Source organism: Neofelis nebulosa, chromosome 10 (genome assembly GCF_028018385.1).
Source record: "Neofelis nebulosa isolate mNeoNeb1 chromosome 10, mNeoNeb1.pri, whole genome shotgun sequence".
NCBI lineage: Eukaryota > Metazoa > Chordata > Mammalia > Carnivora > Felidae > Neofelis > Neofelis nebulosa.
Genome location: NC_080791.1, coordinates 65,250,646 through 65,268,090, shown reverse-complemented (window position 1 = coordinate 65,268,090; position 17,445 = coordinate 65,250,646). Strand labels below are relative to the sequence as shown.

The window sequence follows — 17,445 nt, the reverse complement described above, 5'->3', positions numbered from 1 at the left end:
GTACGATTGGTGAGGCGGCAGCCAGGAGCCAGGATAGGAAGTTAAAATAGGAAGACAAAAAAAATCCAAGTTCCCATTTTGCTTCTCTTCCTTTGCCTTGGGACAGTGATACCTGTCCCCTCACAGAGGTCTTAAGCAATAAAATCAAAGCAGCACTAAAGCCCTGTTTTGAGTGAGAAGCTAAAGAAAAGGGGTGGGAAGTGACTGGTGTTCAGCATTGACTCCTTACACATTGAACTCCAAGCTCCAGGACTGGTGGGTTATACTTTTATTTATTTTTTTAAGGCTTTAAGATTTTATTTTTTAACAAGTAGTTGCTAATATTTCAGTGTTTTAGCAGGCTTTCCTTTCTAGCCATTTAATTTTCTTTATGCCTCTCCACCAAGTTGTTTTCCTTCCCTTACATTTTGGTGCACAGAATTGAATATGCCTACCAAGGCTAGAAAACATTGACACTTTAACTTGTTAATCTTTCTCAGTTCTTTGGATACACTTATGCTGCCAGTAGCTTTCTGGAGTCCTCCATTTGGGCACAGTACAACTCACAGACACTATACCATTTTTGTGTGCCTCCATCTTTACCAGACCAGCCTTCATCCTAAGACTTTTCTCCAACAGTAGCAAGATGGCTGCCACAGTCCAAGCATCACCTTCTCACATGACAGTATCTCAAGAAGGAAAAAAGGGGACAAAGACATAGTATACATTTCTCCAGTTTTACCAAGGAAAAAACTTTATCAAGATGGCACCCAGATAAATTCTCATTATTTCTCACTGGCCCAAAGTGAATCACACGGGCCATTCCTAGGTCTAGGAGAGGATGTGGAAATGAGTATCTGGCAAAAATGAATGGGATGGCCAAGACTGAAGAAACCCATAACTTATCCTTTTGATCTAGACATATCCAAACAAACAAACAAACAAAAAAAAGTCAAAGTACTCTTATCAAGAAAAAAGTCAGGAAGAACTTTTAAATAGGTAACCAACATTTTCTGACCCATTTCCCCTTGAAGAATGATAGGTAGCATACAGAGGTGAACGATTTTCTTGATTTAGAAATTTGATGGATAATAGAGAATACGGGACAGTGAGAAAGTTGAGGTGGGGGAAGAGATGATTTTCACTTTGGGACATATAAACTTTGAAAAGCCTGTGGTGCCTTGAGGTGGATGTGTCCATGCAGGTGGGGTGAGAGGTGGAGCTAGAGCTTAGCAGAACGCTGTGTGCTGGAGAGAGACCTGAGAGCCATCTAGAGAAAGTATATATAGAGAGGAGACAAGAGGAATGAGTACGGAATGCCAATATCTGAAGGACGAGAAAGGAAATTTAGACATTGGAAGGCAGTTCACAAACATAAGATCCTCAGAGACAAGAGAAAAACCAGGCCAGGGTAATATAAAAATCCAGAAAAGTTTTCAAGAAAGGACTGCTAAAGAGAGTCAAATACTGTGGAAAAGTCAAGTAAAATGAAGGGGGAAAGTGTCAGCGATGCAAGGTTATACTTTTAGGGGTACCTAAGGTCATTTCTCCTGGGAGAATATTGATAAGGATGAAGCCCTGGACTGAGGACTAGCTTGGAGGGGGCATGTTTTTGGTGCTTAGGGTTCTTACCCCTACTTTTCCTTAAACTCCTGGGCTGAGGACCTGGATTTGGCCTTAGAACCATACACTGTCCTCCCAAGGACAAGTATTCCCTGGGGAAGATGAGATCACAGACCAAGTTTCAGACACCATTAGGAGAGTTTTGAATAGGCAGTCCAAAATTTGAAAATCAACAAAGTGAGCATACTAAAAGAGATAAGGGAAGATGTTAATAATATGAAGCAAGTATATGAAATAATAAAACAGAACCAAGTAGAACCACTTAAGTATAATAGTTGAAATACAGAATGCAATTATATAATTAATAGTGAAATGAGTGCAGCTGAAGAATGAATTTAAAAACTAGATGATCAGATTATAGAACTTTACAGAGGGAAGCAGGAAGATACACAAATTGAACGTACAAAAAAAAAAAAGAGAGAGAAAAAGTTATGTGGAGTTAAAAGTGCCCAAATTCATATAATAGGAATTTGACAGGAAAAGTGAAAAAGGAGGAGGAGAAAATCTTTAAAGAAATAATAGAGATAAAATAATCGGCATTAAAGAAAAAAGAAAGATTTCAGATTTCAACAAATGGAAGAATCCTAAATAGGAGAGATAAGGAAGAACTGACAAAAGAGGCATAATGAAATTTAAGAACATCAAAAACAAAGAAAAAACTCTAAAAACTCCCAGAGAGAAATAGCAAATCATATGAAAAAGGGCAAGAATCACATTGACATCTTACTTTTGGGGAGCAACATTGGATATGAGCATAAGTCGAGTAATATTCTAAATATATTAAAAGACAAAGAACTTTGGGGCACCTGGGTGGCTCAGTCCGTTAAGCATCAGACTTGATTTTGGTTCAGGTCATGATCTCATGATTTGGTGAGTTCGAGCCCCACGTCAGGCTCTGGGCTGATGGTACAGAGCCTGCTTGGGATTCTCTTGTCTCCCTCTCCCTCTGCCCCTCCCCGACTTGTGCTGTCTCTATATCTTTCAAAATAAATAAATGAACTTAAAAAAAAAGACAAAGAACTTTAACTTTGAATTTTGTATCCATCTGAATTATCATTCAAATGAAAGGAATTATACAAATATTTTCAAATATACATGGAACCGGACACCTGGGACTTTTATGACGGTGGTCATATGGCAGATTGGTGGGAAAAAGAGAAACTGTTCAATAAATGGAGCTGGAATAAATGGTTATCCATATGAAAAAAATGGATAACCTATCCATTTTTCCTATCTCACATCCTATCTCCTATCTCACATCATAGGCAAAAATCAGCTCCAAATGAATCTAAGACTTAAATATTAAACACTAAAACTTTGAAACTTTTAGCAGAAAATATAGAAGAAAAATTTGGGCGCCTTGGAGGGTATAGGAAAGGATATTATTAGCAAGATAACAAAGGCACTAACATAAAAGAAATCATGGATAAACTTGACAAATATTAATCTTCAGAACTTTTCTGTTCATAAAATAATACTGTAGGTTAAGTTAACAGGTTATAAACTAGGAAAAAAACTAGATTTTTGTAACCCAAATAATCAACAAAGGGTTAATATCATGAAATTTAGATAACTTACAAATCAATACAGAGAGGGCAAACAACCTAGTAGAAAATGGGCAAAAGACAGGGCCAGGCATTTCATGGCAGTTGACCCACATTTGGCTAATGAACATGTGATAAGATATTCAATTGCATTAGTGATCGAGAAATACAAATTGAGACTTCAGTGAGGTAAACCAAAAATTAAGAAATCTGACAATATTAGGAGTTGGAAAAGATGTAGATAAAGCATATCCCTTAATCATTGCTGGTGAGAGTATTTATTGGTACAAAGGAAGAAGGGTCTGACACCATCCTATAAAGCTAACCATTCACATACTCTACCACCAAGAAATTTCACTCTTAAGAATATACCCAAGAGGAACTCTTGCACTTATATACCAGGAGTATAGAAGTGTATATAGGAGCAAAATCCCAGAATCAGCCCAAATGCAGTTTGGTGAATGAATACATTGTGGTATGGTCTAACAATGGAATAATATATATTAGTAAAAATGATTAAACTACATGAAGGAATATCCGTGAAGCTATGAAATTGATCTTTAAATTCATCATAGCTTTAGGGGCGCCTGGGTGGCGCAGTCGGTTAAGCGTCCGACTTCAGCCAGGTCACGATCTCGCGGTCCGTGAGTTCGAGCCCCGCGTCAGGCTCTGGGCTGATGGCTCGGAGCCTGGAGCCTGTTTCCGATTCTGTGTCTCCCTCTGTCTCTGCCCCTCCCCCGTTCATGCTATGTCTCTCTCTGTCCCAAAAAAAATAAATAAAAAAAAAAAAAAATAAAAATAAATTCATCATAGCTTTGTTAAGACATAATCTACTTAACTACAAAATACACTGATTCTAAGTATATAGCCTGATGAATTTTTATATATGTATGTATCTGTGTAACTACCACCCAAAACAAAATATAGAACATTTCTATCCCCAACTAGAAAATTCCATTGTTCCCTTTTCCAGAGTGGGCTTACCACTCACCAGCAATGTGTGAGTTCTAGTTTTTCTCCTCATCTTCTCCAGTGCTTATTTTGTCAATATTTTTAACTTAGATACTTTGGAAGATATATAATAGCATCTCATTGTGTTTTTTTTTTAAAGTTCATTTAATTATTTTGAGAGAGACAGAGACAGAGTGTGGTTTTTTTAATTTTATTTTTAATTTTTTTTTAAATTTACATCCAAATTAGTTAGCATATAGTGAAACAATGATTTCAGGAGTAGATTCCTTAATTATTCTGCACTTCCTGAATGACAAATGAAATTAACCACTTTAATTGTGCTTATTGGCCTTTTGGATATCTTCTTCTTTTTTAAATCTTCTTTTGTGAAACACCTGTTCAAGCTTTTTCCCTCCATCTTTCTATTTGGTTTTAGGTCTTTAACTTATTGATTTATAGGAGTTTGTTATATATTTTAGATAAATGAGCATTCTGTGACACACAAATAAATATATATACAATAATGAGAATTGGAAGAAGCTGACTTAAAAAAAAGAACATAGAAAAGATTACTGCCAATCTTTTGAAAAAGAATAGATCATTGGAAATTGGGGGTCTTGAAATAGATTCCCCGCAGACTATCCCTGCCTACACATCCTTTTGAAAGTCTTCATGTACAGCCAGGTGTACACAGTTTGAAGAATGTTGGTTTGGAATATATCGAGTTTGTTTTTATTTTTCCAGATTTACTGAGATATAAATGATGTATAATATTATATAAATTTCAGGTGCACAACATAATGATTTCACATATGTATATATTGCCAATGATTACCGCAATAAGTTTAGTTAAAACATCCATCAGCTCACATAGTTACAATTTTTTTCTTGTGATGGGAACTTTTAAGATCTACTGTCTTAGCAACTTTCAAATATACAATACACTATTGAAGGCTCCACAACACCTCTAGCTAGAAATTCTTGGCAGGCAATTGGAAATACACTTCTGGCATAGGATAAATTACTAACTTTCTCAGGCTGCTTTCCCCTGAAGAATAGGAATATCAGCACTAAACCTTATATATTCGTATAGTTGCTGCACGTGTAAAAGAAAATCACCGAGATGACTTTTAGGAAAAATTGTAAAGTGGCACACAGTTGCTTACTTCAGTGGTCATTATTACCTTGGTATGCTGCTGCCTTGGGCTCATTGAGACCCATGAGGACGAGTTTGGTGATTTTGCTGGGTGCTAGAGTTCATGTTGGTATCTGCAATTTACATTATTTCTTTTCTTGCTGTAATTTACATTAATTACTACTTGTATAAAGGTAATAGTTAGGATTATCCATGGTAAGTGATTTAAATGGTAAACAAAAAAGGAAAAGTAACTTTCTTCCTCCATCCCCCTCATTCCCTCTTACTAAAGATAGCCATTGTTAAGTCTCTATGCATTCTTTTAAAAAAAATTCTATATAATTACATATATATACATACCTTACACAAGCAAGTTCATATTATGCATGCTATTCTTTTCTATCTAATATATCTAGGAAAGATTTCCTTATTTTTTAAAAAGCAGCATTATATCCCAAACTATAGACACTCTATTATTTTCTAAATAGTCCACTATGTATATGAATGTGGAACATTTAAGTTGTTTCAGACTGTTTCTGTTACAAACAGTGGTGCAACAAATGTTCTTATAAATATATATTTACTGTATTATCATGTACTGTATTATATCTATGCTATAGATATGCATACTGTATTATCGTATCTATAGGATAAATTCTTAACAGTGGAATTACCGGTCAGAGAGAATGTGAATTATCTATTTTGATAAGCTATTGCTAATTTACCCTCCCATAAAAAGCTCAAGTAAATGAAGGTGGAGGGTGGGCTTGATGGATGATGGGTACTCAGGAGGGCATTTGTGGGGTTTTTTGTTTTTTGTTTCATTTTGTCTTTTGTTTTTAATTTTTTAATGTTTATTTTTTGAGAGAGACAGAGAGACAGAGCATGAGTGGGGGAGGGGCAGAGAGAGAGGGAGACACAGAATCTAAAGAGGCTCCAGGCTCTGAGCTGTCAGCACAGAGCCTGACACGGTGCTGAAACTCACAAACCATGAGATCATGACCTGAGCCGAAGTCAGATGCTCAGCTGAGTCACCCAGGTACCCCTACTCAGGAGGGCAGTTGTGATAAGCACTGGGTATTGTAGATAAGTGATGAATCAATGAATTCTACTCATGAAACCAATATTGCACTGTATGTTAACTAAAATTTAAATTAAAAAAATAAATTCCCTTTTGATTTCCTATGTGATCCAATAAAAAAAGCAAGTAGATGAGAAACTCTGTTTTCCCACGCCCCTACCAATACAGAGTATTGTCAAACTTAAACTTATGTCCATCTGTTAAGTGAAAATTGGCATCTCATTGTTTTGATTTGGGTTTTATTAATTTTGGGAAGTTGAACATTCTTCTATGTTTTTTAATAAAGTGACTATTCCACTTTCCTATTGAAAAAATTTATTCCTAGGTATCAACTATACTCAATTAAGAATACATATATATTGTTAGGAACATCACAAAATGACGAGTTCTGGCTATTTACAAGAAATAGAATGATGACCAAAAGCTAAAGACCTCGAATGTTTTCTTTTAGCTTTGCCAATTTTATGTTTCGTATCACCTCACTCCAGCTCATGAATATTGTTCATTCATTCATTTAAAAATACTCGTTGCATACTTATTGTTTACCAAATACTTAGAGTTGCCGTCCTTGAGAAGTATGTTAGATGAGGACATATGTTTGGGTCTCCATTTGTGGTCTTCATTTAATACTAAGGTTTTAAATCCAAATCTCAGTTTTTGCCAACGCTTCTTCTCCATGGGTGTTCATTTTCCATTTTTCAAAGTAAAATAGCCTCAGCCATCTGTTAGTTAAACAAGTGGAAATTTAGTAACCAAAAGGTTGGTGTTCTACTTTTGAAAGCCTCAGATTATTGGTCTGTTACTGCCGCCTTCTTGCCTCTTACTATTTCATAGTTGATGAGTTCAGTGTCTGACCCCTGATTCCCCAAGCCAGTAAAGGAAATTCAGAGGGTAGTGTCCTGATGGTAAAATCTACACAATCTACAGTGTCTGCCCTAATAATTCCACCCATCTTTGTTTTGGGTGGTTGGTTCATTTGTAGTTTCTATTGACCCTAGAAGGCTCATGACACATAGCTCTGGGTCACTTAATCATTGGTCAGTCCAAGAATGCGATGCAATTCCTCCTCCAACTGCTAGCAAGCAAGAAGAAGGTCGTCTAGTAAGTTATTGACTGGACTGTAGACAACAGGGAAAGTCTGGAGTCAGTATCACTATTTGTGCCCTGTTTGGTATCACACATGAATGTCAGAAACAAGGAGTTAGAGATTTCCAAGTAGCATGTTTCGGAGGGAATAATGTCCTATCCTGAATCCTTTCTTTTCTCCACAGCCTCTTTGGAATGAGAAATAGGGTCATTTCTTTGAGTGCAAAAGCGCTCTACTTTAGGCATTTAGAGTGTCAGTCATCAAGCTCTTATGCATATGTATATGTGAACCAAGCATTTGAAAGATTGCTGGAGATGCAGATTCAAGATAATCCAGGGAATCCTTGGTTTGTATAGGAGCACAGGACCATAAAAACAACAATGCAGGTTGAAAGAGCAAAGTGATGTTAATAATCATTGGGGAAAATTAGGATTGTTCCATGCACTTTAAAATTTTTTGTTAAACATTGAAAACTGTTGGTTATAATGCTTAGAAAATGAAATGAAAGATAAACTGATTTTTTAGTGCATTGGAGTTTAAAACATTAGAAATATCAGAATTAAAGTATATATTTTTTTTAGTAAAAACTTATCAAAATTAGCTTAAATAGTGCTTACCTTCTCCTGCTTGAATATAATACAATACAGAGGGAAGCATCTTTTTTATATTTTGGTGAGTTACAATACAATTTTCTAAGTTTGGGTCAACTTCCAACTTTTTATCATTTGTGCTTTCAATGTCATAAATTATCTCTGAAAATTCTTTAAATGTCACCTTCTTTGCACAGTCTCTGGGGCACCTGCATCGTTTCTGCACACCACTTTCCTCCCATTTATGTTTATAAGTTTGCCTTCACCTTGGGTTGCATGGCTAGGTTCTCTCAAATGGTGGCAGTGTCCATGCTTCCAAGGTCAGCTGCTTCTGCTATTGCTCCACTGACATTTGATTCAAATTCCACTTCCAGCCTGATCCCCTTTCATTTATTTGCTACACCTTCTTCTTAGCTGGCAAGTTCACTGGGAGGCAAGGAGGCAACACAACTGCATGCTTTGCTGCCTGTGTGTGAACTGAATAGCAGATGCCCGGTGTCCCGTCACGACAGACTGGGAAAGAAGTGACATGATCCGTCACTGATCACAATGCACATCTGTAATTTACATGGTGATTGTGGATTGAAGAGCTAGCAGTGAAGTTTGAACTTCATGTAATTAGTGTTAGTATACCATGGTGACTGCAGTTTGAACTGGGTTGTTGGGTGACTGATAGTATTTAACTAAGTCATGATGATTGAAATTCATACACATCAGGACTGTGCAAAGCAACGACTGCCTGAATAAATGGGCTATCACATGGTGCTAATTGGATATGACTTCTGTAGTCATTACAGTTTTGTTGGGTATGCTGGTTGTACCATGGGCTCATTCTTTCTAAGGCTTTTTGGAAGTGACTTACAGAATGCAAATGTTTAATTTGCTATTTATATCAGGACAGGCTAAATTATCCTGTGGTAACAAATGACCCCCAACTCTCAGTGTCCTTGATGTCTTCCATCGCACATTGGCTGGGAGGAGAGGAAGAGGTTTTGTTTTACTTTGCCCTCACTCAGGGATCCAGGCTGAGGGAGGCTCCATCTCTCTGCTTCTGTAGTTACTCACGAAGGAATTGGGGATATGATATGTTGCACACCATCTTTTACAGTTTCCACCCAGAGGTTATATATACTATTTCCAATAACATTTCACTGGCCCAAACAATTCACATGGTCATATCCCAGAAGAGGAAGAGAGGCAGAGGTCTACAACATGCCTAGAAGAAAGGAATGTTAGGTGAGCAGCCTTTGTGACTACCCTAGTATCTAAAGAATTACCTTATAGAAAGTTTATCAGGGAAGGGCAATTGAGGACTGGAAATACAGACATAGATAATATCAGATTGTCTGTCTGCTAGTGAAAGAATCAAGTTGAGGCAGAGTTTTGTCTACTAGCATTCGAGGAGCTGATATTGTAATTACATGAAAATTGGGGCTAAAGATCAGGATGAAACCAGGAAGTTGTAATAGAAGCTAGATGGATTATAGGGATCAAACAGGGCTGTTGGCAGAGCCCTGGAGGTCAGAACTCATTCAGATGAGAGATCAGAGACTCTACCATTGTAGACAATCCCAACTCTTTTACTGAGACTCCTTCTGTACTTCATCTGAATTTAAGATGACAACATCTTTTGAAGTTCTGGGATGCTTGACTAGAGATGACTCAAATTGAGCCTTGGAGGAAATGTAGGCTATGGGTTGGCAGAAGGCGTGGTGAAGGAATTCTGGGAGTGAACGGGTAGAGGATGCTATGGGTAGTGTTTTATCAAAAGCAGGATGCTAAGAAAGTGGTAAGAATATAGAACTTCTTAAAACAGGATGAAATAGAAGAACCATGGGGAATTAATTGCATAATGATCCTCATTTCACTGTTACCATCCCATACTTAATGTGTGTTTGTGTTTTTAACCACAAGTCTGTTAAACTCTACAAATCCTCAACAGGGTGCTCAGATGGCTGCCCTTACACTGCCCTGTTTCATAGTATTTGGTGTCACTGATGCTTGCATCCACTCACATACCAAGTTAATGCAGAATCACTCCATAGCTGTGCCCACACCTGAATTTCCCATTTTAATCCAAATGTGATCCAAACTTGTCTAAACTTTCTCTACTAGTCTGAGTTAGGAGCAAAAATATTTAAGGCATTCCTACTCTAGCGGGAGCCATTTGAGACTACATTCATGTATTTCTTGGCATGAAGTGGAATATTATATTTGAGAAAAACATTGTTAATATAAAACAGTCAACTTTGGTATGGGATAGTCACATCTGGGATAAAAGCAGTGTGCTGAATTAGTTATACTCAAATGACCACATCATATTGAAATCTTCCAGTCAAATAAAAGCTTTTATTTATTTTATTTTATCTTTTATTTTATTTTAAATTTTTTTTAGGCGTTTATTTTTGAGACAGAGAGAGACAGAGCATGAACGGGGGAGGGTCAGAGAGAGGGAGACACAGAATCTGAAACAGGCTCCAGGCTCCAAGCTGTCAGCCCAGAGCCCGACGCGGGGCTCGAACTCATGGACCGCGAGATCATGACCTGAGCCGAAGTCGGACGCTCAACCGACTGAGCCACCCAGGCGCCCCTCAAATAAAAGCTTTTAAATCAAAAATCAAATATCTATATTCTTGGACACAGTGATATTTTTTGTTTTGTTTTTTGTTGTTGTTTATTGTATTGTATATTATTTGAAATGACAATAAAGAAACCCCAAAAGCAAAAATGTCCAATGCAAATACAGACAAAATCCATTTTAAAATAAGATCTGCTGAGGGGCTCCTAGGTGGCTCAGGCGGTTAAGTGGCTGACTTCGGCTCAGGTCATGATCTCGTGGTCCGTGAGTTTGAGCCCCACGTTGGGCTTTGTGCTGACAGCTCAGAGCCTGGAGCCTGCTTTGGATTCTGTGTCTCCCTCTCTCTCTGCCCCTCCCCTGCTCACACTCTGTCTCTCTCTCAAAAATAAATAAACATTAAAAAATTTTTTTAAATAAGATCTGCTGATAACAAAGTGTCTCTCCATGAAATGGCATGAGATAATACAATTTTGAGGCTGTTTCACAGTGTTTACTCAATTGAATTTAGCATTTCTACCTAGACATTTTGATATTATATAAACTTGGCCTTAGTGTTGGACCCACTAGACTTGGGGCAAGTTTTTTTCATTCTTTGCATTTCCCTGTTAGTTTTCTACAAATAGCTCTAGAAGGGGGTCTTGCCCCACCTCCGAACCCTAACGGGTTGTACATGAGATCAGTCAAGAGGTACGAGCCATGTCAGTGCAGGAAGTATGCTCCAAAGGGCATCAGAAGTTTTGTTATTTATTCAGCATTATAGTTTTTCCATGCAATTTACTGGCTTTAGGGAAATATATTACTAAAAGATGTAAAAATCTCAATTTTCTAAACGGTTTATAACACCAAAAATTCATTGTTGATATTAGGGCAACATACTTTCTTCAGCAAGACCAACCAATGTGTTAGAAATGATGAAACAATGGAAAAATAACCCAGAAAGTGATGAGGAAGACACAACACATCCAGAGAAAAACTGGTCCATTCAAGAAAAGTTGAAAGGTTACCAACCGAGCAGACCCAGTGGAAATGTCCAGAACACCAGTAGCACTTCAGATGAAGAGGAGGAAAAACAGGTAGGAACCAACACAGCAAGTAGGAAGAGCAATTACTTCATTTCTCCAAACTGTAAAATACCCTCACAACCCTTGGAACAGTTTTTGCAATTCTTTTTTGTTGTTGGTTTGTAAGGAAGGGCCTACATGATAAAGCAAGTGAACTTCTTTCCTCCCCTGAGACTGTCATGGTTTAGCAGTGTGACCTACGTGTTTATTTTAAGATCTGTAATTATGTAGGGCAGGGGTCTGCAAACTGTTCCCATGAAGGAACAGAGAGTAAATATTTTAGGCTTTGTGGGCCATAATAGTCTGTGTCACAACTTCTCAACTCCGATGTTTTAGCATGAAAATAGACAGACAGCAAATGAATGAGGGGGGCCATGTGGCAACAAAACTTTATTTACAAAAACAGATGGTGTGTGATATTTGGCCCATGGGTCAAAAGTAGTAATTTTTGTGCTTTACCAGGCTATACAATTTGGAACGGGTTTATGTGTTACCTAGAAAAAGATATATTACATTATCCAATGATCTGTTTCCAATTTTATGATTAACTGAAACTGTTTATGTAGCTTTATCATTTTGCCATATTAGATCTGAGTAGCGTTTTATTCTTTTTGGTGAGTAAAATTTAGTAACAATTTAATATCCTAACGATTTACCCAGACCCTTTCTTCTTTTGTTTCTATGTTTGTGTGAAACAAAATGTATGTTCTATGTATGTTCTCTGTGTTTATTCTCTTCCTTATCTTGAGATCTAGTGAACGTATTTGAATTCTCTTTTAATAATTGAGTGTCCTGTCAGTGGGGACTGTGTTCATCTCAGGGCAACCCAGACCCCTGTGAGGAACTGTTGCTGGCTGGCTCCCTGAAGCATAGCATAGGTAGAGTGCAGACAAGGCCTGTAAGGGTGGACCCTGAGCTGCACCCAGGAAGGTGTGGCTTTGCTGGCCCTTACCCTCCCATGATATCAGCTTTGTTAGCACTTGCAGAAAGAGACTTGACATACTGAGTGATCTACTGGTTGATTTTGATTTACTGGTTGAGAACTTCTTCATCTACTTAATAGCAAATATCTAGATAATAAGTTTCACGTTCCATGACTCAGATGTTTCAAAATAATATTTCTAAAACCGTAATATAAACATAAGTTTGTTGAATTCCCTTCATCCTCTCTGGTCTGTTAATAACTCCTTCCATGTTTAGTAGCTGTGTGAATTCTATGTTGTTAAAAATAATACCCTAAAAACCCACATTTGCATTTCCATTATTGAACATAGTTTGCAGATTTTTCTATTGGCTGACTTGGCATTTTATACATACATATTCATATGCACGCACACATGCACACACATACACATACATGCATATACCATATACATATATGCAGTTGATCCTTGAATAATGGGAGTGGGGGAGTGCTGACCCCCATGCAGTCAAAAATTTGCATGTAACTACTGACTCCCCCAAAACTTAACTTCTAATAGCCTGCTGTTGACTGAAACCTTGCCAATAACATTGTCGATTAACACATATTTTGTATGTTATATGTATTATATGCTGTAGTCTTACAATAAAGTAGTCTAGAAAAAAGAAAATGTTATTAAGAAAATCATAAGGAAAAGACATTTACAGTAGTGAGTGTACTGTACTTACCTAAAAAAAATCCTTGTTTATAAGCAGACCTGCACAGTTCAAACCCCTATTGTTCAAGGGTCAACTATATATATACTCATGCACTCATGCACATGTATTAAACATATATACAACACACGCATTTACATATACTCATATATATACAAACACAAATACTTACACGTACACCACATACACCCATATCATCTTTTGTATTTTGTAGTCTTGGATTATATCCATGTTTGTCACTGAATCTGACATAAAATATCCTTGTGAACCAAATATCTCGTTGTCTTCTGTCTCCTTTTACATTGCTCTGTCACACCTCTACCCTCTTGTCCCCTTCCTTCTGCAAGTCCTAGAGTGATAGAACTTCTATGCTATTCTTAGCTACATCCAACTAGGGAACAAAAGAATTGGAATTTGAGGTGCTTTATAGACACTAGAACTTTATATAACCAGTGGTATTAATTTTATACCAGGTAAGTTGAAATTTTAAGAACATAGATTCTACTCATCAGCAGGAAGAACTTTACTATAGTCACAGCTCCCCTGCACTAGAATAGGCTGGACCATGGATAGTAGACCCCACCTCCCAGTTATTGGAAAGATTCATACAGGCTCTGGAAAGCTACTTGTTAGAAATGCTGTAACAGGAATCCTGGATGCCTGGATGTCCTCTAAGGAACTTTCCCATGCTTAGGTTTTGGCTGTGATGTCTTGAGGGGAACACATTACCTTGTGCAGGAGTTTTTCTGAAAAGTGCTATCCCTTAAAAGAAAGACTTCTGATACATTTAACATATTAAGTTTTTTCATGGATTTTTATGAGTAAATATGTTACTTTGTTAATTATATTGAAGCTGAGTTTATGCTAAGAAATTACTTCTTTTCTTTCAAATCTTCATTAGCAGTAAATAGTATTCTAGTGTAAAGTTCTCAAGTGATAACTGAAAAATAGAGTTTGCCATTTACTCTTGAGTCCACACAGGATTCATATAGTAATTAATATTCTTAAGAGTGAAATTTTAATTTTATTAAAATTATTCTATGAATATTAAAATATTTCCCATGGGGAAAATTGTTTGTTAAAATTAGATTATATAAACAATTTGATGTGATAATATAAATAATTTATACCTAGAAAATTAAGGACATTCTTTTTCCATTAAAATTTTTGAAATTTGGCTTTAAGTGGAAATCTGCCAACAGTTCCTGCTTTCCACTGTATCATTGTTCTCTCTTCTGGAAAATCTCACAAATCCATTTAGAGCTCCGATTTTGTATTTTTTATAAACCAGGGTAATCATTCTTTTTAGCTAAGTGGCAGAGCTCTTGGAAAACTAACATAGAAGGTGAGGATTTGTTATAAACAAAATAAAAAACACTCGAACTAAGCACCTTCTTCTTTCATTGAATAACCATCCCTTAGTTCCAAATGCCCAGGTCATCGTGGACAAATATAGTTCACATCTCTTCATTGTTCATGTCTGGACTAAGGTAGGTATTCCTCTGTGCTTTTTCAAACTTGTCTTCAAATAGTTGACATTTGGCCTCGTCCTTTTTGTTTTTCTTTCTACTTCCAATTTTTTGTCTAATTTGGGTAATTGTGTCTTCGAGGATAAAAATGTTCTCTTGTGTGTATCTTGTGTTTTATAGGCTGAGTACATCTAGGTAATGTTTTATGTTTTTAGTAACCCTCTAAATTCCCTACAGTGGGGGCACCTGGGTGGCTCAGTAGGTTAAGCATCTGACTCCTGATTTCAGCTCAGGTCATGGTCTTGTGGTTCATGAGTTTGAGCCCCATCTCGGGCTCTGTGCTGGCAGTGAGGAGCCTGCTTGGAATTCCCCCTGTCTCTCCCTCTCTCTCTGCCCCTCCCTCATGTTCTGTCTCTCTCTCTCTCTTTCTTAAAATAAATAAATAAACTTTAAAAAAAAGATCCACTGAAGAATTTTAAAAAATAAATAAGTTCCCTACAGTGGGTTCTTTTTTTTTTTTTTTTAATGTTTATTTATTTATTTTGAGAGAGAGAACACAAGAGCATGAGCAGAGAGAGGCAGAGAGAGAGAGAGAGAGAGAGAATTCCAAGCAGGCTCCACACTGTCAGCCCAGAACCCGCCACTGGGCTCAAACTCACGAACCACAAGATCATGACCTGAGCTGAATGAAGAGTCCAACGCTTAACCAACTGTACCCAGGTGCCCCTACAGTGGGTGCTTAAATCTATTTTATCAGAGATACCCAAGACTTTAGTTCCTACAATAACATTTACTCATCTTCAAATGAGATGGTTGGCAGACCATTGCTTATTGCAGGAGTATGCCTTTTAACATTATGTCCTTAGTGATTTCAGGTACGTACTACCATACTTTCATTATTTATTAATCTCAGAAAACAAGTGGGAAATGAATATCTGTAATTAAAATGCACTTCCCTCTAACTATGGAGGGAAAGACCAAAAATTCTGGATGTGATACAAGTATATCTGCATTACAGAATTCTTGCTTCATAAAAGAGAAACTTCTTAGTTGTTCAATTACTCATTGAACAGTCTTGAATGTACTTGTTTAATGAAAATGGAAGATTTTTCTAATTGTTTTCTCTTGTGATTAGTTTTGTTGACTGAAAACATGGCCTTTACAGTGTCACAGGAGATGGTACGTGTAGCAGATACTTCAGTCTAGAAAGTAGAAATTCAAGGTTGCTTAGAAACTTTGCAGTTATTTTGATCAATGAAATGTATTCATGTAGCAGTTCTTCAAAGACAAGAAATGTTTGAATTTAAATAACATGGAAATGAAACAGTTGAACTATGGTATGTTGATATATTTCTACGGGAAAGAGTCAGGTTTTCTTGGTATTTTAGTTGAGGAGGATAAAGATTTTCTTTTCTTGACAAATTAAACCTTAGCTCTATGAGCCCATGTGGCTCATGTGCAGATTTGGTGGTGCTTCCACAACTTTGGCACACTTTTGTAGTCCAATATTGAAACGTCACAGTCTGGCACACACTTAAAATACAATGGATAAAAACACAATCTCTGGATGTAGGCTGCATGCATTCAAATCTGGCTTCACCACTTACAAGCTTTATGACCTTGGGAAAATCTCTAGGCCTCTGTTTCCTCATCTATGAAATGGAAATAATGGTGGTATCAACCAAGGATTAAATGGAATAATGCATGTAACACTCTTGACATAGTAAGCACTCATTAATGTTAGCTTTTATTATTTGATTATTATATCGCTAAAGAACTTGCGTAGAATATTACTAAAACTGCACATTTTTTCTTGTCAGCTTCAAGTCTCTTTTGGGTATAGGTATTTCAATAAACTAATGAACAAACCAAGAAATATCATTTTCAAAAATGATAAGGTGATGCTTCCAATCTCATTTGCCCTCTGAGTTTTGTGAGGTCCCTAGATCCCTACTGTGGTAGCTTAGATTATTTTTCCCGATTATTTAATCCCTCTCTGTAAGGGATTTGTACATTCACATCTTTTGCCATGTGACATTTCAGTTCTCCCCACTAGGGTAGATGAAGGATATTTTCTCATCCCTCTAATGTTGGTTTTAACTGTATGACTTACTTTGGCTGATGGAATGTTAAGAGGTATGCTGTAAGTAGAGACCTTAAAAGTGTTTGCCTGATTTAGCTTGCTCTCTTGTATTTCTGCTACCTGACATGAGAAGAACATGCCTGCAGGGAGCCACCATTCCTGGAACTATGATTTGTGAAGCAGATCTGAACCTAATACAAAGCCTGAAGTCTAGTTGAGTCTACCATGGCTACCCCCTACAGCTAACTGAGAGAGAGCAATGTTAGTTGTTATAAGATACTGAGACTTTTATAGTCATTAGTTATGTAATTGTACCGAAAACAGTTAACATAGCAGACTTAAAATGCTATCCTTGAAAAGGACTGCTTGCAAGATTGGCCCTTGGCTGGCTTCTGGGAACTTGGATTTGGTTGCTACCATTAACTGATAAGAATGATTCATTCTGGGACACCTGGGTGGCTCAGTCAGTTAAGCATCTAACTTCAGCTCAGGTCATGATCTCATGGTTTGTGGGTTCGAGCCCCACATCTGGTGAGGAGCCTGCTTTGGATTCTCTCACTGTCTCTCTGCCCCTCCCCCACTCATACTCTTTCTCTCCCTCTGTCAAAAATAAATAATAAATAAAT

The 17,445-nt window shown here is 37.1% G+C and overlaps 1 protein-coding gene across 8 annotated transcripts in view; it reads left to right on the top strand.

Moving 5' to 3' along the window:
• Window positions 1–17,445, top strand: part of STK33 (serine/threonine kinase 33) — a 175,020-nt gene that overhangs the window by 133,397 nt on the left and 24,178 nt on the right. For 7 of the 8 annotated variants that reach the window (XR_009249736.1, XM_058688147.1, XM_058688148.1 and 4 more), the window contains exon 12: window positions 11,435–11,641. The exons of the other annotated variant lie outside the window; for it this stretch is intronic. Coding sequence is in view for 6 of the 7 variants with exons in the window: in XM_058688147.1 (XP_058544130.1) it covers window positions 11,435–11,641 (207 nt within the window). In the remaining variant the exon portion in view is untranslated. The remainder of the gene's footprint in view (window positions 1–11,434; window positions 11,642–17,445) is intronic. 8 annotated transcript variants of the gene reach the window in all.